General features: G+C 63.9%; 1 protein-coding gene across 1 annotated transcript; it reads left to right on the top strand.

Moving 5' to 3' along the window:
* Nucleotides 1-2278: 2278 nt before the first annotated feature.
* On the top strand, nucleotides 2279-13251 carry ARHGEF37 (Rho guanine nucleotide exchange factor 37). Its single transcript, XM_040078610.2, has 13 exons — nucleotides 2279-2377; nucleotides 4432-4635; nucleotides 4985-5108; nucleotides 5338-5485; nucleotides 6222-6421; nucleotides 6914-7044; nucleotides 7495-7599; nucleotides 8504-8614; nucleotides 9227-9556; nucleotides 10213-10341; nucleotides 10671-10866; nucleotides 11267-11439; nucleotides 11758-13251. Exons 2-13 carry the CDS (start codon nucleotides 4444-4446, stop codon nucleotides 11965-11967), a joined length of 2049 nt encoding a protein of 682 aa, XP_039934544.1. The 5' UTR covers nucleotides 2279-2377; nucleotides 4432-4443; the 3' UTR covers nucleotides 11968-13251.
* Nucleotides 13252-21531: the final 8280 nt, after the last annotated feature.

Genomic DNA, 21531 nt, shown 5'->3' with positions numbered 1-21531 from the left:
GGCGCCTGGTTGTTTTCCTCGTGTAAGGAGAGCCGGGCCGGGGCAGCCAGCGCTGCTGTCACACCCCTGGAGCGGTGACAGCGCTGCTGTCACACCCCTGGAGCGGTGACAGCGCTGTCACGCTGCTCGCGGTGCTCCCCGAGCCGGCCAGGTGAGGCGGGCGGAGCCGCTGCCCCAGCCCGGGGCCGCTCGGGAGGTGCGCGGTGCCAGCGGCGGGGCAGGAAGGGAACAGCTTGTGCCGAGGGAAGGAGCTGTCAGGAAGGAGGACAAGCCCATCCTGCGAGGAACTCGCCGGAGCCAGGCTATCCAGCCTCTGAAAAACCGGACCGGAATGGGAAATACGCCTGAGGGAACACCCGGGGGGCGAGCTGGCCGGGGAGGAGCTGGGGCTGGGCGTGTTGCTCCTGCCCGGTGGGATGGGGATGCTGGGCGAGGAGGGAGCTCTGCCCTGCCGGGATTCCCTCGTGGTTCCTGTCCTGCATCACCCAGGATGTGCTGATGGGAGCAAAGCAGCTGTGATGGGTTGGACGCGGCAGTAAGAGCTGCTGCCCAAGGACGGAGCTGAGAGCTCCTGGAATCAGAGCGGTGCCAGCCCAAAGGGACTCGTGCCGCTCCAAAAAGCGCCTGGGCAAGGACTGCAGCCACCTGCGAGGGAGGAAGGACATCTGTGTGCCCAAGGCCAGGTCATGCCCTCGCTGCCCAGCCACGTGTGGGTCCCAGCCTGAGCCCGTGTGGCACAGACCAGCCTGGGAATGACCCTCCCTGGGGTAGCTTGGTCCCACGGTCTTCACTTGGGGCCCCAAGATCTGCACCCAGCCCCTCCGTGGGCAGGATGGGATGCAGGCAGGGGGACAGGGTGGCCTTGGTGACACCGGCACTGGCTGGAGGCAGTGGAGCAGGTGCGTGTGGGTCCCTGTGCTGCCCTGTGCAGCCCATATCGGAAAGGGTCCCACAAAGGGACCCAGAGGGAAGGGCTGGAAGTGCCAGAGAGCTTGTCCTGGCCCATGGGAAGTTCTGGATCCAGTCACAGACGCTGCCTTATCCTGCATGAGCCACTGAAAAACTCAGAGTCCTTTTCACGGTGACACTTTCTGCAGGCTGTGGGTCAGCCTGGAAAAACCCCGGTGCTGCCATCCCCTCCCTGCGGTCAGGACGAGGGAACAGCCTCTCAGCCTCTCTCTTCTCAATAGCTTGTTTATAAGGACACAAACACTCACCGAGCAGAAAATAAAACCAACTTCATGCCAAGCAGCCGCTGCTTCCCCATGCCCCAGTCTTGGCGACAGCTTCCTGGGTTATATTTTCATTTCTGTTTTCTCTGTCCCGGTTCCCGAGGCTGAGGAGCTGGTAAGGGACGGCAGAGCAGGGGGGCAGAGCAGGGGACACCCCTGACCTTGGGATTACACAGCGAGACCCCCGTGCGTTTGTGGATGGGCTGTGGGACCAGCAGGGCACCCCCGGGGCTGTGCATGGGAGCCACAGCTGTGCCCGGGGGATGTGGGGGACACGGGGACCTGTCCCTGTATCGGCCCAGGGGCCAGGAGGTGTGTCCCTGCTCTCCCGGTGTGTCCCTGATCTCCCGGTGTGTCCCCCGATCTCCCGGTTTGTCCCTGATCTCCCGGTGTGTCCCCCGATCTCCCGGTGTGTCCCTGCTCTCCCGGTGTGTCCCCGATCTCCCGGTGTGTCCCTGATCTCCCGGTGTGTCCCTGCTCTCCCGGTGTGTCCCCGATCTCCCGGTGTGTCCCTGATCTCCCGGTGTGTCCTCTGCTCTCCCAGTGTGTCCCCGATCTCCCGTTGTGTCCCTGCTCTCCCGGTGTGTCCCTGATCTCCCGGTGTGTCCCCGATCTCCCGGTGTGTCCCTGATCTCCCGGTGTGTCCCCGATCTCCCGGTGTGTCCCCCGATCTCCCGGTTTGTCCCCGATCTCCCGTTGTGTCCCTGCTCTCCCGGTTTTCCCCCTGCTCTCCATCCTCGGCTGCTGCCGGCGCAGCGCCCCGGGGGCTGGATGGACGGGGTACCCGGGGAGAGCGGCACCGGGGCCCGGTACAGACGGGCCGTTCCGGCGGCTGGGAGCCCGTCCCGGTGCCCCTGGGTGCCGGTGGCGGCGGGGGCGGTTCTCTCCGGGCCAGCCGGTGCCAGCCGGGCCGGCCGCCAGCCTCCCCCGCCCGCCGGGCGTGCGCAGGGACCGCCCCGCTCGGCTGCCACCGACCGGCTGCGGCTGCCGCGGGCCCGGAGCGGCGGGGCCGGGCCCCCCTGGGCGGGATCAGCCCTGCTCGGGATCATCCCCCGCTCGGGATCCCCCCTGCCCGCCCGCCGCGCTGTCACCGCCCGCAGGAGCGGCCGGGCACGGCGACCTGCGCAACCCCGCCCGCTGCGCAGGTGAGAGCCGGGCCCGGGGGGTTCGGGGGGTTCGGGGGGTTCGGGGGGCAGAGGCGAGGCTGGGCTGGCTGAGGAGACGGCGTGACGCTGCTGGGGTGCGGGGGGAGCTGCGGGCCCGGAGACGGCGAGCTCTGTGCGGGGGTGTCGGGGAGGGCCGGGCCGGTCCCCGCGTTACGGACAGGGATACCCGGGGCGCTCCTCGGGGACAGGGATGTCCAGAGTCCCCCGCTTAAGGACAGGGATACCCGGAGCGCTCCTCGGGGACAGGGATGTCCAGAGTCCCCCCCTTAAGGACAGGGATACCCCGAGTCCTCCTCGGGGACAGGGATACCCGGAGCCCCTTCCTCGTCATGGACAGGGATGCCCGGAGCCCCCCTTAGGGACAGTGATGCCCGGAGCCCCCCTTGGGGACAGTGATGCTGGTAGCCGCCGAGGCAGCAGTGACAGCTCAAATGCGGGAAGCTGCCTGGCAAGAGAGGGCTGGGAAAACGAAACCTGCCCCTGCGCTGTCTGCCTGCTCCAACGCAGCCCACAAATGCCGCGGTTTAGTTTTGCCACTGTTCCCTTGTCCCACTGGGATCTCAGGCCAGGGGGGTGAGGAGGGACAAGGAGGTTTCCTCAGCCTGGGGGAACCCCCCAGAGCAGCTCTGTGCTCAGGGGATGCTGCTGCAGGCACCAGGGACACCCCAATACCGGCATGACCTGGGCTCCAGGGCTCGGGGGGGATGTCTCAGATCGGGGTTTTCCACCTGCCTCCACGGAATTGGGGTTTTGCTGCCACCCCAGGCAGAGGACACCTGGTTTGCCCAACGGTCCTTGGTGGGAATCCTTCTGCCTGGACCCCTCGGAAGCACCCAGAGAGGTGCAGAAAAGTCTCCTCCCCCCCGTGCCCCATCGCAGCCAGTGCCATGCCACAGGCAGGGGTGGCAGCCAAATCCCGGGGAGAGCGATGACAGCTGGCAGGGTGACAGCGGTGGGCATGTGCCAGGAGGGCACCTCAGCCCTGCCCACGGCTCACCTTGTTAGCTGGAGCGGGTGGGAGCAGGGAGAGGGGCTGCAGCCTCCGGGGTGGGCACCCTGCTGTGCTCTACCTGTGGAGGCTGGCACCGACTGGGCAGGCAGGGCAGGGCAAAGTCTGTGCTGCCGCTTGTGCCATCTGTTTTTTACCCTGCCGGGCCACCTCTGCCTTGCCTTCGCTCCTCTCCTCCTCCGCAGGCGGGCAGGAGGCCTGGCAGCATTCCTGCCCCGGCCAGGGTCTGGATCCAGCCCAGCTGTGCCGTGCCCGTGTGGGCTGTGCCAACACCTCCCTCTCTCAAGGCCTTCCTGCCCGGGGCCAAGCCCTGACTGTGATGCTGCTCATCCTCCCTGGTATCACTTAGAGCAGAGCGTGTTTCCCGAGAAGAAAACGTCAGGAATCAGCTGGGATTTTCCACAGCAGAGAGGAGAGAGGAGCGTGCTGTGCCACGCAGGGCCCTGGCGTTGCGTGCCAGGGGCCGCCAGTGCATCTGGCAGAGGCAGCAGCAGCTCTGCCCACTTCTCCCCTCGTCCCAGCGGCTTTTAGAGCAGCTCTTGCTGTCACAGAAACATCTCTTGTTCCAGCACTGCAGAACCACTCTTTGTACTTTGAACAGAACCCTTGAATGCCAGGCAAGGCGCCAGGCGCCGACAGCCGAGGCAGGGAGGGAACAACTGGCCCTGGCAGCAAGGAGCCGGAGTGGAGGTGGCAAACCCTGCTCTGCCCGTGGAGAACAGGCCCCTGTGCAGTCCCGGTGCTGGGTGGCAGCTGCCAGGCCCCTGGGCCCCCCTTGCCTGCCCCCAGCCCCACGCCGGGTCACCGGAGCGTGGGCACGTGTGTGTGACCCGTCCCTGCCCGCCACACGTGGGTGTCCGCAGCCAGCCCGCGCCTGCCCCGCAGCACTGCGGGGTTTTGGAGCGTCCCTGCTGAGAGGTTGAGCGTCCCTGGGACGTGCTGTGGGGTGCCCCGGGCACGGGGGAGGAGCACGGGCACCGAGCAGCAGAGCAGCAGTCCCAGGCCGCCTTTGCCACCCCTGCAGCGTCCTGCTGCGATGGCGAGCGCAGAGCCCGGCTCTGAGGATGCGGCCGAGGCTGAAGAAGCCGTCTACGAGGCGATGCCCTGTGACAGGACGGAGCTGAGCCAGCGCCTGGCCGTGGAGGAGCTCATCGCCACCGAGGCCAGCTACGTCCACAACATCCAGCTGTGCGTGTGCGACATCCGGGCACACCTCCAGAAGAAGCAGGTGACACGGGGCATCTCGGGCTGGGGGCTGCAGGGTGAATCCGTCCACAGCTGCCCAGACCAGCGCAGGTTCTCCTGCCGCCTCCCTGTGCTCCCCCTCAGCAGCCGAGCTCCGGGGTTGGACGCACCTTGGGTCTGACCCAGCACAGCCCCTTTCACTGACTTTAACCCTGTCCTGCCCGGGAGCCCAGACAGGTGTCAGCATTCCCAAAGCCTCCCGAAGCAGAGCATCGCTCCGGCTCCTGGGGTGTCCCATGGGGCAGATAAAACCTCAGCGGGAGCGCCCCTAAAGCACCTTGCTCCATCTCTGATCTACCTGGCTCAGCCTGGGGCACCTTTGTTCCCTTCAGCTGCCTGAGCTGGACCTGGAAGGACTCTTCTCTAACACCGACGACATCCTGCATGTCTCCAGACGGTTTCTGAAGGCTCTGGAGGCCACGGCCGGCCAGGGGCAGGAGCAGCTGCACAGCATCAGTAAGTGGTGCACTGCCCCGTGCCCACCCGTGCCCCGACACCTCCTGCTCCTGCCCAGCCTGCAGACGGTGATGGGGCAGCACCAGGCCCGGCTTAGCAGGGTGCCCGAGGGGCAGAGCCCTGCCCTGGCACGCTTGGCATTGCTCCAGGGGCTTCGGCCTTCCAGCAGGCTGGGGAGAAACCCCTGCCTTCTCTGAGCCTCCTCTCCAGCCCCGCTCCCCTTCCCCAGGCACCCTGTTCCAGGAGTTCAAGGAAGAGATGGAGGCTGTCTACAAGATCTACTGTGCCAGCTACGACCACGCCCTGCAGCTGGTGGAGAGCTACCGCAGGGAGCCCCGGCTGCAGGAGGAGATCCTGGACACCCTGAATGCCACCGTGTAGGTCCCCGCTGCTGAGCCACCACCTCCCTGTCCCCGTTTCACATCCTGGCTTTGCCCTTCTCCTCTCTGGACAAGCCGCCTGCATGGATCTGTGTCACCGGGCTGGGTGTCATGCCACGGCCTCCGCCTTTGTGGCATTTCCTGGTGTAATCCCTGGCAGCCTGTCCTGGACCCTTGGTTCATACTCTTTTTATGATGGATCCTAAAATAAGGGATAGGAGACATCCACAGCTGCTGCCTCCCCAACCCCAGATTGACCAGAGGGACACAGGCTGGCCCTGGGGACATGCCAAACCCTCCTGAACTCTCAGGGGGGTCACAAGCACTGTCAGAGCCAGGAGAAGCAGGAGTGGCAGTGGAGCAGCTCCTGGGAGTTGCTGCTTTGGGCACAGGCAGTGTGATTCCCAAAAGTGAGACGCTTTCCCTGCGGGTGGGAAGGGAGACACGCTGCCAACACCCTCCCTCCCTGCTGCCCACGGCGCAGGCTCTGATCCCGTGTCCCAGGGCTGCACAAGCACAGTTCAGGGAGGTAGGACACCCACCCAGGGCTGGCACTGCCCCCGGGGCTGGCAGGGACAGAGTCCCCCCTGCAGCTGGAGGGGAGCAGGGGTTCACAGCCAGAAATGCCCCACAACATCTGGGGTCCAAAAACGCTCCCAGAGGAGCCGTGGAGAGCAGCGGGGCAGGAGGGCAGCGCTGCACACCAGCCCTGAGCAATCCCCCTCTCCGCCAGGCCTCACACGGGCGCGTCAGACCTCAGCTTCTTCCTGGTGATGCCCGTGCAGAGGGTCACCAAATACCCTCTGCTGCTGGGGAAGATCCTGGAGAACACCCCGAGCAGTGCCAGTGCCCACTCGGCCCTGCAGGCAGCGGCTCGTGCCATGGCCCAGGTCAATGCCAACATCAACGAGTACAAACGGCGCCGGGAAGTGGGTGAGCGGCCAGAGCCTTGGTGCAGGGGTGGGCACAGCACCCAGCCCAACCCCAGTGGTCTCCTGGGCCCTAATTCCCACCTAAATCACTTCAAAGCTCTCCTGCCCTCCACTTAATCCTGCCTGGCGGAGCTGCAGGCGGTGCAGGCAGCTGCTGGAGCTGCTCTGCTCCTGAAAATGCCACTCTGGGTGAGACCCGAAGGCTGCAGGAGCAGGGTGGCATGGGGGGGCTGAGGACAAAACCAGTCCATCCACATTCCTGGGGCTGGGGAATGGGGAATAACAGTCCTGCCCTTGGGATAGGAGAAATCTGGCTCCCCACAGATGGGAGCTCACCCTGCTTTTTGCTTTTCCTACTCCTTTCCTTCTTTGGTGTGGCTTGGTGCTGTTGATCAGCCCCTTGTGCTGCTCACCTTCGTTGCCTGCTCCGCCACGAAGCCTCCTCTTCTGATCCTTTTTTCCCCCTGTTTTGTGCCCTCCCACCCCGAGGCAGCCACCAAGTACAACAAGGCCGAGCACCTGACGCTGCGGGACCGCCTGGCGCGCCTCAACACCCACTCCATCGCCAAGAAAACCACACGCCTCAGCCGGCTGCTCATGCACGAGGCCGGCATCGTGGCCAAGGTGGGCAGCCCTCACCCCCTGCCCTCACCCCAGGACCGGCTGCCCCTCCTCGGCTCCTTTCTGGGGCGTTTTGCTGCCCCCGAAGTGCCTCGATAGCAGAATGGGGTGGGGCGGCCGATGCTGCCTCCATCATCCCAAGGAGCAGTGGGATAGCAGGGGTGCAGGGACACGCCTAAATCCCCATCCCAGAGCGCTGCAGGGCGGCACTTTGGCCCCCAAAGGACCTACAGGACCCTTGGGACCCTCCCCACCCAGCAAAAGGAAAGACGCCCCAGTGCTCCCCAGCACCGCGATCACCCCGAGAGCCTCGTTGCTGCCTGCACCTTTCCAGATCCATGGAAGCGCTGCCTGTCCCAGCCCTGCGAGCTCCAGGCCTGGCTGCTCTCTCAGCCCCCAGTGCTGGCCATCAGCCCTGCCCATGCCGGTGACGAGCTGCCTCTTCCCTTACAGACCGAGGACAAGGAATACGACGACCTGGAAGAGAAGTTCCAGTGCGTGGCATCCAGCGTGGCCACGCTGAAGGAGAACGTGGCGTCCTACCTGGGCCATTTCGAGGTAAAACCCTGACCAGTGGCCGGGGCTTGGCCCCATCCCCTCAGGAGCTGTTCCTCGGGGCTGTGGAACACTCTCAAGCCCTGTGGAACCCAGGAGCTGTTGGGGACGTTCAGGGGTTTGCAGCTGAGTCGTTGTGTGTCAGGGACTTGCGCAACATCCGAGGATTGCTCGGGTCCAGGGGAGTTTAAAGCAAAGCTGAGGCTTTGACAACAATCTGAGCTGGTGTCGTTGGAGAAGAATCTGTCCTTAAACTTATCATTGTTTCAAGGTCTCAAATGATTGGAAAGGCCGGGTGTTGTTCAGCCTGGGAATTCTTGCTTTGATAACGTGCGTAAGGCAGAAATGTCCCCAGATCAGGCCTGACAACAAAGTGCCCTTCCGAAATCACCTGGGTCAGCAGCTGCCAGGGTTTTCTCATGGAAACCCCTTGGGGCATCTGAGGAAAATGAAAGTCTGGGCTCTGGCACAACATGCGATCCCCAGACACGGCATTATGGGCAAAACCTCGGGAAGCGGCCGAAGGTCCGGCAGCAATTCCTGGGCTGGAGAGACCTTGCAGGAAAGGATTGCCCAGGGATGGTGGGGAAGGAGGTGGAGGAGTGTGGTGCTGTCGCTAGACCGAGGTTGTCAGTGCGAAAAAGAGCAGAAGGAGCAAAGGGGGCGTTATTTATTTCTCGACTTCGATTTATATAGATGCTGGACAACGACCAGGGATTGGAGAAGGAGGTTGCCACCTCTCCGACCCCACTGGTCAAACCAGAAATCCATCAATTGTCCCTCCTCAGAGAGGAACGCGAAAACAATCACTTTGTTTATTGTTACAATCCGTGAGAAACTCCAGTAGAGAAATGCAGACTCAGAAGGCTGGAAAAGTTGAGGTGAGGTGGTGCTTCCTCCCCTGCAGGCGTTCCTGCTGCCCGCCCCGCACCGCTGTGACCTGCAGGTGGACGAGGGACCTGCCCTGCAGCACCGCCGCCTCTCAGAGCTCCTCCGGGGCACCGTTTTCCCGGAGTTTGTGAGTGCTCCTTCCCCGCACGTCTCCTTCAGCCCTCCCACCTCCTGCCAGGGCACGGTGGGGGCTGGCAGCCAGGAGATGAGTGCCCCAGAGCCCGGCTTAGCAGGCAGAGCCAGGAGCCAGGAGTAACCGGACCCACCCGCAGCCCCTGAGAGGAGAAGCGAGGGAGCAGCTCCAGGGAAGAGGGGAGGGCAGGGACACAGCAGCAGCGCGGCTCCTGAGCACATCCAGGGCCGGGATGAGCTGCGGGGTCTGTCCCATGTGCATCCGGGGAGATGGGAGGAGAGCAGAACGCCCTTGAAGGGCTCTGGGCAGGGGTGTGGGGGCAGGCTCGGCCGAGGCTGAGAGCTGAGACTGCTCTGAGCCATTAAAGGGTCCTGCCCCGCTGTTTCCACGGAGCACAAGTTTGGAATTGTGTCGGGAATGAGTGCTCCCTCCCGAGGGTTTGCCTTGGTTGGCATCCTGCGTGCCCTCAGGGGAAGAAGTCCCGGGTGCTCCCCACTCCGCACGAGCCCCTCCACAGACCCCCCGAGCCTCTTCCCCCCGTCCCAGCGCTGGCAGCTGCTCCTGTCCGGGGGCTCAGGTGGCAGCCGGGGCTCTCTCACCTCCCAGAAGCGGCGTGTGGACAGGTTGGTGTGGCAGCCCCTCTGCAGCCTCTCAGACACGCTGGAGGGGCCCCAGCAGCTGGTCAAGAAGCGCCTGGACAAGCTGCTGGACTACGAGGAGATCCAGGAGAGGAAGAGCGAGCTGGGCAGCGTCAGCTACGAGGAGGAGGCAGCCATGAACACCTACCTGGCCATCAATGACCTGCTGGTGGCCGAGCTCCCCCAGTTCAACCGGGTGGCCGTGCAGCTCCTGGGGCAGATCCTGCGCTCCTTCAGCGCCCTGCAGTTGGACTTGGCTGCCCAGGTCCTGCACCACGCAGAAAAGGAGCTGGAGCAGGTGAGTGGGACCCCTCAGGCACATGAGCTGAGCTACAACTGCCTTCTCCAGGTTTGGGAGATCAGGGCACCGAAGGTTTGCTGTGGCCCAGCTGCCCGTGCAGACACACGTTTGTAAGGATCTGTGAGGATCTCACTTCCTCCCTGCCTGGGGAAAGGCAAATTTTCTCTTCTGTGCTGTCAGAAACTGTCCCGCTTTCTGTTTGTGGTAATTTATTGATGTGCTGCTGCCTGAGAGACCAGTGTGAACTCGGAGCTCCTGAGAGCCCCGTGCCAGGAGGGCAGGGAGGAGAAAGGCAGCTCCTGCCTCGGCCTGGGGAACAGCATCCCCAGCCCCATCCCCTGGGAGATGTCTCCCAGAACTCCTCACTGCTCGGGACTCGGAGCCTGATGTTTGTAAATATGGAAAATGAGGGCTGTCAAAAGCCCTGGTGGAGCACAGGGGTGGAGCACAGCCCTGGCCTGAGGAGAACAAGGTGCAGCTCAAAGCCAGAGAGCAGCACCTTTGATCCCCTGCGCACCTTTGATCCCCTGCTCAAGGTGAATTTCATGGTCAGGTTTTTCAGGAATTTCTCTTGCTTTCTCACCCCTTTTCTTCCTCCTGCTTCCCTCCTGCTCCCACCCAGAGCCCTCCCTGATGCCAGCCTGTCTCCACAGCTGCCCCACGGCCACATGCCCCTGCCCAGCTTCTGGAAGGTGGTGGAGGACACGCTGCAGCAGTCGGGTGCCCAGCTCCGTGCCTTCTGCCAGGCCTTCGACACGGTCACACCGAGCCCTGGCACAGAGGTAGGGGCCGGGCAGGGCACGCCTGGATAACGGGAGAGCTGGGGCTGTGGCTTCCCAGAGCAGAAAATCCCTTTGCTGGCTCGGAACCCGGCCCAGGGGCTTGCCACAGCATTTCCCCCAAGCCCCTGGGAGCAGCTGGCTGGGGGTAAGCAGGGATGGAACAGCTCAGCTCCGATGGTTCTCATCTCCAAACCCGGGGGTGGAGCAGGGGGTGTGGAAGGGTTTCTCCTCTTAAGCTGGGATGTGATCCTGCGGAAGGGAGGGCAGCTGTACCCGCAGCGTGCCTCGGTGTGTCACTGAGTGCCCCCGTGTCTCGTGCTCCCCACCAGCCTCTGACCCCCGCTGAGGAGAGGAAGGTGCTTTCCCTTGTGAGCAAGCACGGCCCGGACAAGCTTTACCAGGTGACCAGCAACATCAGTGGCAGCAGGGACCTGGACCTGACCTTGCTGAGGGGACAGATCGTGGCTCTGCTGCAGAGCGCCGACACCAAGGGCAACACGGGCAGGTGGCTGGTGGATGCTGGAGGTACCGTGAGCGCCGCGGGCAGCCTCTCCTCACCCTGGCACCAGGGCCGGGCTCGCCTGCACCATTTCCTTACCCTGGGTGAAACGGCAGGCCGTGGGCTCCTGGCTGCTCCCTTCCAGGCCACCTCAGCTTTGCCGTCAGCTGCAAGGTTCAGGTGTCCTGACGGGTTCCCCGGGGGGCACTCCTGAAGGGTCGTGGCTGGGAAAGGAGAAGCCATGCTCGCAGAAACTTATGGAATTCCTTTTCTGGCGGGGATTTCTCCCGGATATCCCCTAGTGGTGGAGTAGTTGGAGCAGGGCTGCTGTGCCAAGCCGGGCAACTGCCAAATTGTCATTCCTGTCTCCTGCAGCCTGTGCCAGGCAGCAGAGCCCCATGACCTGCGTGTGTCCGTGTCCTGCAGGTCCCCGAGGGTTTGTTCCTGCTGCAAAACTCCGGCCCTACAGCCCGGCACAAGTGCAGCAGCCCGGGATGGACCTGCTGACCCTGGACAGCGGCACGGAGAGAAGGAGACATTCCTATCAATTCCCTGAAGCTCCCAGGCCACAGGTGGCCACCTTCACCCCAACATTCCAGGTGAGACTGGGGGACATCCCCGGGGCCATTTCCAGCAACCTCACCGGCTCCCTGCTAGTCCTTGTGTGGGTGGGAAGGTGGTCCTGCTTTTCCTGGCTGGCACCAGGGTGGACAGGACAAGAGAACTGTCCTGGGTCCCTCCATCCGTGGCACTGCTGCGCTGCCCTCTCGGAATTGCCTGTCCTGCCACATCCTTCCGCCCTTAACTCCCAGCTCCAGCGAGGGCTCCCTCCCTCCCTCCCTCCCTCTTTCCTTCCCTTCCTCTTTCCTTCCCTTCCTCTTTCCTTCCCTCCCTTCTTCCTTCCCTGCCTTCCACAGGTGGTCGCCGGCTTCTCCTTCGCGGCCAGGAGCCCGCAGGAGGTGACGCTGCAGGCAGGGCAGCCCGTGCTGGTGCTGGAGCCCCACGACAAGAAGGGCAGCACGGAGTGGAGCCTGGTGGAGGTGAACGGCCAGAGGGGCTACGTCCCCTCCAGCTACCTGGTGACCGTCCCCGTGCGGGAGCCCGCGGGCTGGAGCTTGCCCGTGTGAGCGCGGCCAGCCCGCAGCGAGGGCGCAGGATGGGAGCCGCCAGCTTGGCACACCCGAGGGAACCGCACAGGAGATGCTGGAGGGAGGCAGCCCCCGGCTGGGAAGGTGGTGGGGGGCACCCGGGGGACACGGCCCGGGGACGCGGGCACGAGGATGGCACCGGGGAGGCGCCTTTTGAGGGATGGTGAAGGTGCCGGGTGCGTGTGGGTGTTGGCACAAAGCAAAGCAGCACCAGGCAGTGAGGGCAGGTGGCTGCGGCTGGCCTGGGACCGGCTGAAATCCCCGCGAGAGACAAATGCGTCCTGGGGGTGGTGAGGCAGCGTCGTCCCTGCTGGGAGCAGGATGGAGCAGCAAAGGTGCAGCACTGCAGAGGGGACCTCAGCCAGGCATGGGGCACTTGGACCCCTGGGCACTGAGCACCTGGACACTTGGGCAGATGGGCACCGGGCACCTGAGTACATTAGAAACTGGGCACCTGGGCACCTGGGAATTTGGCTACCTGGGCAGTGAGAATTTGAGTACCTGGGCACCTGAGGATTTGGCTACTTAGGCAGTGAGAATTTGGCTATCTGGGTGCCTGAGAAACTGGGCACCTGAGAGTTTGGCTGCCTGGGCACTGGAGTAGCCGAGAAACTGGGCACCTGAGCACTTGAGAATTTGGTTATCTTGGCACCTGAGTATTTGAGAAATTGGGCACCTAGACACCTGGAAATTTGGCTATCTGGGCACCTGGGCACCTGGAAATTTGGCTATCTGGGCACCTGGGCACCTGAGGATTTGGGCCCCTGGGCCCCTGTGCAGCGCTGGCTGCGGCCGCCAGAGGGCGCCCCGCACCATCTCCCAGTGCCCGCCCGGCTCGTACTGGGAGCGCTGGGGCGGGAGCGCGGGGCCACAGCCCGGGGGTTCCGCCCCGCTCCGGGGCACCGAGATCGCCACTCCCGGGGCCCCCGGAGATCGCCACTCCCGGGGCCCCCGGAGCCCCCCGACCCCCTGCGACCCGCACAGATCCCCGGCGGGTTCACACAGGTCCCGCGGAAAAGGTTTTTGGGAGAATCAACCCGCGTTGGTCCTGACCTAAGGCTCGGTTTGAGAATGGAGACAGCCTCCGTCCCACCATTCCCGAGGTATCCCAGCTCCGTGCCTCAGCTTCCCCGCGGTTGCGCTGTTAGGAGATGCTGATGGGGCTGAGGCGCTCGGGGCAGCCCTGCCACGGTGCCCGGGACCGGCACGGCACGCTGCCCACCCCTCACCTGCTGCGGGCACCCGGCTGGCGTCGCCCCGGCTGCCCTGGGCTCCTGGAGCTGCCCGCATCAAAGGTGCCCGTGCAGGCTGGCGAGCGCTGGCTCGCCGGGCCCTGCCCTGCCCTGCCCACGCCCGGCCACCCACGGGCTGCCCGCGGGCTCCCGTGCGGCCGTGGCTGCGGGCTGGGCAGTGGGGCAGGGCTGGCACATCTTCACCCAACGCTGAGCCAGGCGGGTGGGGACGGGCCCCAGGCACTGCCCCGTGCGCCCCACGGGTGGGGCTGGGGTCCGCTTTGGGGCAGGGGGGGGCTCGCCTTCCTCGGTACCTGGGGGGTGCCTGGGGGGACCGACGCCTCTGCACAGGTGTCGTCGAAAGCCCCGAGGAAATGCTCAGCTGCACAAAATCCGGGAGGGGACAGCGGTGCCAGAGCTGGGGACACGTCCTGGGGGTGCTCCCAGCCTGGGGAAAGGCCGATGGGTTCCTCAGAAAGGGAACACGAGTGGGCTGGGGACGAGGGTCACTGAGCTGTGTCTGTGCTTGCCCACCCAGCCCAGGCCCCGCAGCCCCTCCAGCGCCCCGCAGATGGCTGCTCGGGATTTTTCCATCCCTAATCAAACCACACCGGGTCGGGTTTCCCTTCCCGAGTCCCCTTCCTGCCAGCTCGGTGGGCAATCAGCCCTGTGCCAGGCGATGGCGGCACGTCCTGCTCCACGGTGCCTGAGACCCCTCAGAGGGTTACAGTGATGGTGGCACAAGGAGCGCTCAGACCGCCGCCGCCTGGGCCCCCACCTGGAAGGAGATCGGGGGTGGTCAGGGCTTGACTGGACATCCAGCAGCGGGTGCTTCCTGCCGGGAACAGGGAAATGAGTTCACGCGGCTTCTCCGGTTTTTGGATCCCACGGGGTGAGCCGGGCTCTGCCCCGGCCCTGCTGCCAGCCCCGATGGCCACGGGAGCTTGCCAGGGCGTCTGTCCCCGGGACTGACCGCAGGACGTGGGTGCCTCCATCCCTCCCTTCTCCGTGAATTCACCCAAAGCCGTGGCACGGCTGCTGCTCGGAGCCGGGAAATGCCCTCTGAGAGTCACGGGAGGGCACGGGGCTCTTCCAGCCTAAACATGAGTGGGGATAAAGGGCACGAGTGTGCCTTAAAATAGCCCGTCAAGGACAGGCTCTCCCGGGAAGAATGCTCTGGCGGGCCCGGCGGAACATGCCTGTGCCTGGGGGCACGGGGGGACAGCCGGGCACGGCCGGCCGCTCGCCGGGAGGGCAGGTCAAGGTCAGGCGCGGCCCTGGCCCGGTGCCGCCGTGCCATGGCTTGGCACCGAGGAAACGGAGCCGTGCAAACAGGGCAATGAATGCCAGGCCGGGGGTTTGGCGTGCCCGGGGCTGATCTGGAGGCGACAGCGGAGCCGGGCAGGCGCTGTTCCCTGCGCCCTGCCCGCTCGGAATTTGGCAGCTCCGCTCGTCCCGGAGCGGCTGCTGCGCTCCTGTCCGGGCTGATTCATATCCTGGACGTGCAGGCATTTGGATGTTGTCCACCCGCGGGGTGTGACAGCGCACGGCTGTGTCCCCGAGGCGCGGGTGCCAGCCCAGGACGGGGCAGCTCCGGCTCCGCTCCGCCCGGCTGCTGCTCCCCGGGGACGCGGCGGGGCGGCAAAACGCATCCCAGGTGAGATCCCGGGATGGCAGGAGGATGGCTGAGTGCCCAGGTGTCCGTGTGCCCGCCGGCTCTGCTGGGGCACCCCGGGGGCGGGGAGGTGTGAGAAAAAGCAGCTGCCACGAGAGCCCCGAGCCCAGGCTGCCAACCCCGGGCACATCCCCTCACCACGAGGTGCAGAAAGGGAGGGGAGAAAAGGGTCGGAGCGGGGATCCAGGAGGAGCAGGGTGGCTGCCCTGGGCTGGAGGGCACGGCCAGCCCGAGTGGCTTTGGGCACGGAGCTGGAGATCCCTGCCCTGCCACCTGCCCGTGTGCCCGAGCCCCTCGGGTGCCAGCCGGGAGCAGCGCGGCCCGAGGACGGGCTGAGCCCCACGCGGAGCCAGCCTGGGGCTGCGGAGCGGGAGGGGAGGTGTGAGCAGCAGCGCTCGCTCCAGGCTGGTGCAGCTGGCACCTGAATTGTCTAATAAAGTGTGAAATTGCTTTCATGCTCTGCTACCTCTGCTGAGCTGGACCGTCATTACGGCCCCCCCTCGCCCCCCGCGCCGGCTGCCGCCGTGTCCCGCTGCCAGCTGAGCCCCGGGCTGCAGCAGCGCCCGGCACACCCCTGTACCAGGGGCTGCGGGAGCTCCACGGGGTCCCCTCCCTGCCTCTCAGCCCCTCCGCTGTGCCCACGCACGAACTGCTGTGGGTACATCACCGGGATGGGGATCCCTGTGTGGGGCTGGATCTGGCTGTGGGGATGGATCCCTGCTGTGGGGCTGGATCCCTGCTGTGGGGCTGGATCCCTGCCGTGGGGCCGGGGATGGATCCTTGCCGTGGGGCCGGGGATGGGTCCCTGCCGTGGGGCTGGGGCTGCCCTCCCGCCTCCTTATCCCACGGGGTGATGCCCCGGAGCTGCCGGGATCAGCTCAGGTGGGAGCCCTGTCCTTGCTCCATCCGGCCGCGCCCGGAGCCGCCTCGGAGCCTCCCGAGGCTGCAGAGCGCTCCCATCTCGGCAGGGACAGAGGGACAGCCCGGCCCCCCCGGCCGGTGGGTGACGAATTGCTCCTGAAGCACCCGGCCGTGCACAGAAACTGCTCTCCACCTCTAACAGCAATGATCAATCACCCTGCTCTGGGCAGGGGATGTGCAAGGTTTTCCAGGGCTGGGGAGCTGGTGGGGCCGTCAGGGGGATTTTGGGGGGCTCCCCTGAGGGGACACAGAAGCCTCTGCCCACCAGGAGGGCAATCCATGACCACGCACACACCCTGCCAGGGGAAGTGCCGGCTCCTGGGGGCCGTGCAAATCGTGATTTTGGAGGGAAAGGCAGCGGGGAGCCCGAGTGGGGCACAGGGTGCTCCCTGCTCCAGAGCATCCCACAGGTCCCCGTGGCAAAGGAGCTGCTGAGTGAGGCCCAGGAAAGGGGATTTCTGCAGGGCTCAAGATACTTTGCCCTGGGGAAGTGGTGCCACGTTTTTCCAGCTACTGATAAAGTTAAACCCTTGATCTGGTTAAAGATTTAGCCCACAAGGCAAGCCGGGGTAGGACAGCAATGCTGTCAGTGCCACTGGCTCGGTGACACTTCAATAATTCCCTAATATCTAACCCAACCCTACTGCCAGTCAGTTTGAAACCAATTCCCCTGTCCTGTCCCTACCGGAGAAAGCCCTGGGAGCAGGCAGGGGAGTGCACCCTCACCCAGCAGCATTCCCGAGCCCTCCTCCGTTGGCATTCCTCCTCTCCCAGCCTGCACAGCCTGTTCCCACCGCCGCAAGTGTTAATTGAATTACTTCCCCCAGAACTGCCGATGCTTTAGGGACTGGAGCATCTGCACACACCGCGGGCAGCCCGCTCCGTGCTTGCTCTGTGCCTGCTCCGTGCCCTCTCCCTGCCTGCTCCCTGCCTGCTCCGTGCCTGCTCCCTGCCTGCCCCATCCCTGCTCTGTGCCTGCTCCCTGCCTGCTCCGTGCCTGCTCCCTGCCTGCTCTGTGCCTGCTCTCCGCCTGCTCTGTGCCTGCTCCCTGCCTGCTCCGTGCCTGCTCCCTGCCCGCTCTGTGCCTGCTCCCTGCCTGCTCCCTGCCTGCTCCCTGCCTGCTCCATCCCTGCTCTGTGCCTGCTCCCTGCCTGCTCCCTGCCTGCTCCCTGCCTGCCCCATCCCTGCTCCCTGCCTGCTCTGTGCCTGCTCCCTGCCTGCTCCCTGCCTGCTCAGCCCTTCCCGTGGGATGTCACAGCTGCAGGGAAGGAAAACTGAGCCAGGCCAGGTTGGTGTGGAGGTGCAAACGCCCCCCAATTGCAAAGACTCAGGGAATGAAGGGGATGGAGTCCAGCCAGGAGCCCCAGCAGCTGTGGGAAGCCCTTGGTAAGGTCTAGGAGCATCCAGAGGGGCTGGAAAACATCCTGCTCAACCCCATCGGAGCTGTTCTCTGCCCAAAGGAGGAGATTTGCGGGTCTAAAATCTGCCTCTTTTAGGCTGCTCCCGGCAGGAGCTACAAGCTGCAGACACGAACCCTTTTGTGAGCCCGACCGCATCCCGGCTGGGATTTACCTAAAACAGCCCCAGGGAGGAACGGCTGGGCGGGGATGTGAGGGGAGAGGGAGGCAGGGAGGCTGCCTGGTGTTTGTTTTTACTAATGAAGCCCCATAATCAAATCATTTCAATTTTAATTGTAAAGCCAGCAGGCAGATTTCTGTCTCCAGATGGGACGTGATAGGAATCGCTGAAGGCTGGGCACGTTCTGCCACTCACCTGAATGCTCGGAGAGAGGCAGATGGGAGCAGCTCTGGGGAGAGCTTGGGAAGAGCCTGGTGCTCCAGGGATGAGGATTTGAGCTGGGATCAGACCCAAAGCCTCTCCTGCTTTGTTGACCCAGGGAAACAAACCCCTGGCAAGGTGTGCTGCGCCATTCCCAGGTCTGAGCAGGGCAGGCAGGAGCTGTTTTCCCTGCTTCCATCTCCCAGCTCTGCCAGGACACATGAAATTATTCGTGGCTTCCGCTTACCGTCTCATTTTTGTGGGTGTTTGGACTTTGGGAAAAGAGGAAAATAAAGAAACTGGGTCATTTTCTATTTGTTTGGAAGAGCTGAGATGTTGAACCCTCCAGCTGCACAGAGCTCTGCTCGTGTCTCTGTGGGACTGGTAAGCTTGGAACAAGTGATGGGGGAGAGGAGAAACCTCCTCCCCGGCCAAGAAAATGCGTCTTTCTCCCAGCTTCCTGCTCAGGCTGGGGGGAACTGGGTGCACTGGGGCTGGGATTGCTCTCCCAATCTGCAGCAGTTCCCTCAGGCAAAACAAAAGGAGCTGGGTTGCTCTGGGAGTGATTAAATCCTCCAAGGAGGGGCACTCCCTGCTGCCTGCCAGGCCCCAGCAGCCACCCAGGGGCGTGGGGTGGGCACAGAGGGATGGCAGGGAGGGGGAACAACTCCTCTCCTCCCCACCAGAGAGGTTTGTTTCTCCCAAAGAGGACGAGGCCAGAGGTGCAGAGTGATCCAGGCAGGTCAGGCCAAGTATGGAATACCTTGTGCTCCTCTTAGAGCCTTCCCCACGGCCATAACGGGGCAGAGCCCGGCTCTTATCGGGGCTGGCTGCTGCTGCTTTCATCTCCTCAAGCTGCTGCCCTCCCCATGCCCACAGTCCAGCTCCCAGAGCCAACAGCATCGCTGGAATCCCCTGGAAGGGATCCAGGTGGGGAATGCCAGGCACGGAGCAGCCACCAGCATCCCTCTGGCTGGGCCTCTTCACTCTTATCAGCTCTCCCTTTTCGTGCATCAAATCAGGAATAAAGTCATCACCTCGCTAAGCAAATACAGACCAAAAGCTCACTTTATTTTTTGAAATTGGAGCCCTGGCTCCTGAGGGCTTGAGGTGGCACCTTCCCTCTGCCAGCCTTCCCTTGGCTGGGCGTGCTGCAGCTCCTGGGTGAGGAGAGGAGGGAGAGAAGGACACCGTCCTGGCAGTCCAGGGATTTCCTGGGACGGGGGAGCCCCGTGCTTGGCTGCTGGCTCCAGCTACACAAACTGGGCACATCCAGTGGGAGTGACAACCCTTCTGCTGTCCCTGTGCCACCCATCCCTGCTGCCAGCACAGCCCCCTTTTCCCCAGGGCTCCTCCCTGGGCACTCCGTGCCTCCCACGTGTCCGCGGCTCACCATCCCCATCCCAATCCCAGCACTGATCCGGGATTCTGCTCCTCTCCCTCTTTTTATATACATTTTTTCCCTCACCGTGTCCAAACGGGAATTAAATCGAGGCCGCTAAACTCACTCGTGCTCGCAGCCGTGCCGGGGCCGCAGGCAGCGTTTCATCCCCGAGCGCCTGCCGGGCTCCGGCCGGGAACCGCGGTGTGCTGGCTGCCGCCGCCATGCCCGGCGTGCCCCTGCCTGCCCCACGGCAAGGCAGGGCTGGGCTTGAGCCCGACCACACCAAAACACGTGCCCGAGCCATTCCAGCCTCATGTGAGCCGCGCTTGGGGCAGCGCTCGGCTCCTGCTGTGGCTGCGCCCGGCCCGCAGCCCCATCCCGGGGGTTCTCCCCGTGTCCTGGGGGTTCTCTTCCAGTGTCCCAGGGGTTCTCTGGGTGTCCTCAGGGTTCTCTCAGTGTCCCAGGGGTTCTCTCAGTGTCCCAGGGGTTCTCTTGGTGTCCTGGGTGTTGTCCCGGTGTCCCTGGGGTTCTCCCGGTGTCCCAGGGGTTCTCCTGGTGTCCCGGGGATTCTCACGGTGTCCCAGGGGTTCTCCCAGTGTCCCAGGGGGTCTCTTGGTGTCCCAGGGGTTCTCCCGGTGTCCCGGGGGTTCTCTCAGTGTCCCAGGGGTTCTCCCTGTGTCCCGGGGGTTCTCTCTCAGTGTCCTGAGGGTTATCCTGCTGTCCCAGGGGGTCTCTTGGTGTCCCAGGGGTTCTCTTGGTGTCCCAGGGGTTCTCTTGGTGTCCCGGGGGTCTCTTGGTGTCCCGGGGGTTCTCTCCCGGTGTCCCGGGTGTTCTCCCGGTGCAGCCGTGCGGGGAGGTGCTGCAGGCAGTCCAGGCGGCCGCACCCACAGCCCGGCTCGTCCTCGGGAGCTCAGGCAGCATCATGAGGAAACCGGGATGAGCCGGAGCCACGGAGCGGCTGCGGGACACGCGGGGCAGAGGCTGGGGCTCCGGTGACCCTGGGGTGTCCTGGCAGGGAGGAGCACCCAGCTGGCCCTCAGTGACCGCTGAAGCGGGCACTGCCACCCCACCAGGGCTTATTTGTACCAGGCAGGAGCAGGAGCAGGAGCAGGAGGGATGCTGGCCATGGGTGAACTTGTTCCCTCACCAGGCAGGAAAACGTCCCTGGAAGCTCCCGAGGACAGCAAAGGAGGGCAGACCTGAGTGTGCTGGGACGGAACAGCTGCCGGGAATTTAAATGACCGCCCGTGAATGCTGGTTTTGTTCTGTCCCAGCCGTGGCTGTGCCCTGCCTCGGCCGCGCAGCATTCAAACCCCGCTGCTCACGGGGCTCCGCGCATGGAGCTCCTTTGGAAAAGCCGGGGAGAAACCTGAGCTTGAGAGGAGCCCTGGCGCAGCATCCTGACCCTGCTCCGCAGAGAAACCTCCACGGGCAGAGCCACAGCAGCAGGGATGTGCAGGAGCTGCGCTCTTCCCGGCGCCTCCAGCCAAGCTTTGTTCCCGTCTGCCAGAAGGAAAAGCGATGGAAAGAGAAGAGACGGCCAGGAAGCGAGTGAGGTGTGCTTCCTGCATCCTTCCTGCACAATTCCTGCACAATTCCTGCACAATTCCTGCACAATTCCTGCACAATTCCTGCACAATTCCTGCACGCTTCCCTCTCCCCCTGCTGACGGACACCGCCGTGGGGCTGGGCAGTGCAGGCAGACCTCTCCAGGGACAGCCAAGGGATGAAGCGCTCAGCTCGCCCCGGAGCCAGGGACGTGGAATGCTGCCCCCGGAGCCTGGGACATGGAATGCTGCCCCGTGACTCTCCACAGCTCCCCGGGGAATGGAGATGCTGCCAGGCACTCTGGTTTACAGCCTCAGCCCCGGCGCACGCTGCCAGATCCATGCCCTGAAAATCTCGTTCCGTAGGGATAAACGGGATTTCTTACTCCTGTTGCTAATGCGCTATCGGCGCGTCGCAACACAGATGTTTTAACAGCACATAGTTCTTTAAATGAAGGGACTTAAGCTAATTTTCTCCCCTACATTTGTATATGTCCTATTTGCTCATTTATTCATGCAGTAAATGAAATTAAAGTCACTAAACATTTAGAAAATTACAAATACACCGGAGAAGTGCGCCCGTGTGTTAGAATAAGGAGCAGGAGCTGCTTTCCTGGCACACAGGATGCCCAAGGCTTGCGCTGCTGGCCACTTCCTCTTTTCCTGTGCGCTCAGGCTGGTGGGGAAGGCAGCCGGGCACTGCCAGACCCCATTCCCAGGGATTGCTGACAGCTGTGACAACCACTGCACTTTTATTTTTATCATCCCGCCAACGCCGCTCTTTAGATCAGCTTTTATTAAAAATAAATAATGCTTTTAAAGCTGGCGCTGGGGCACCAAACTGTGACAAAGGCCAGGGAGGCGGCGCTGAGGATGATTAATGTGGTTTTTCCAGCGAAATGCTGTAGCGGCTCTCCCGAGCTGTGGGCTCTGCTCACGGCTGCGGGAAGGATGAGTGTGCTGGAACCTGGAGCAGGGGCACAGCCCACGCTGGGTCTGGCTGTG

This window comes from Hirundo rustica, chromosome 14 (genome assembly GCF_015227805.2).
Source record: "Hirundo rustica isolate bHirRus1 chromosome 14, bHirRus1.pri.v3, whole genome shotgun sequence".
Taxonomy (NCBI): Eukaryota; Metazoa; Chordata; class Aves; order Passeriformes; family Hirundinidae; genus Hirundo; species Hirundo rustica.
Note: the sequence above shows the minus strand (reverse complement) of the source record. Positions and strands in the feature narration are given on the sequence as shown.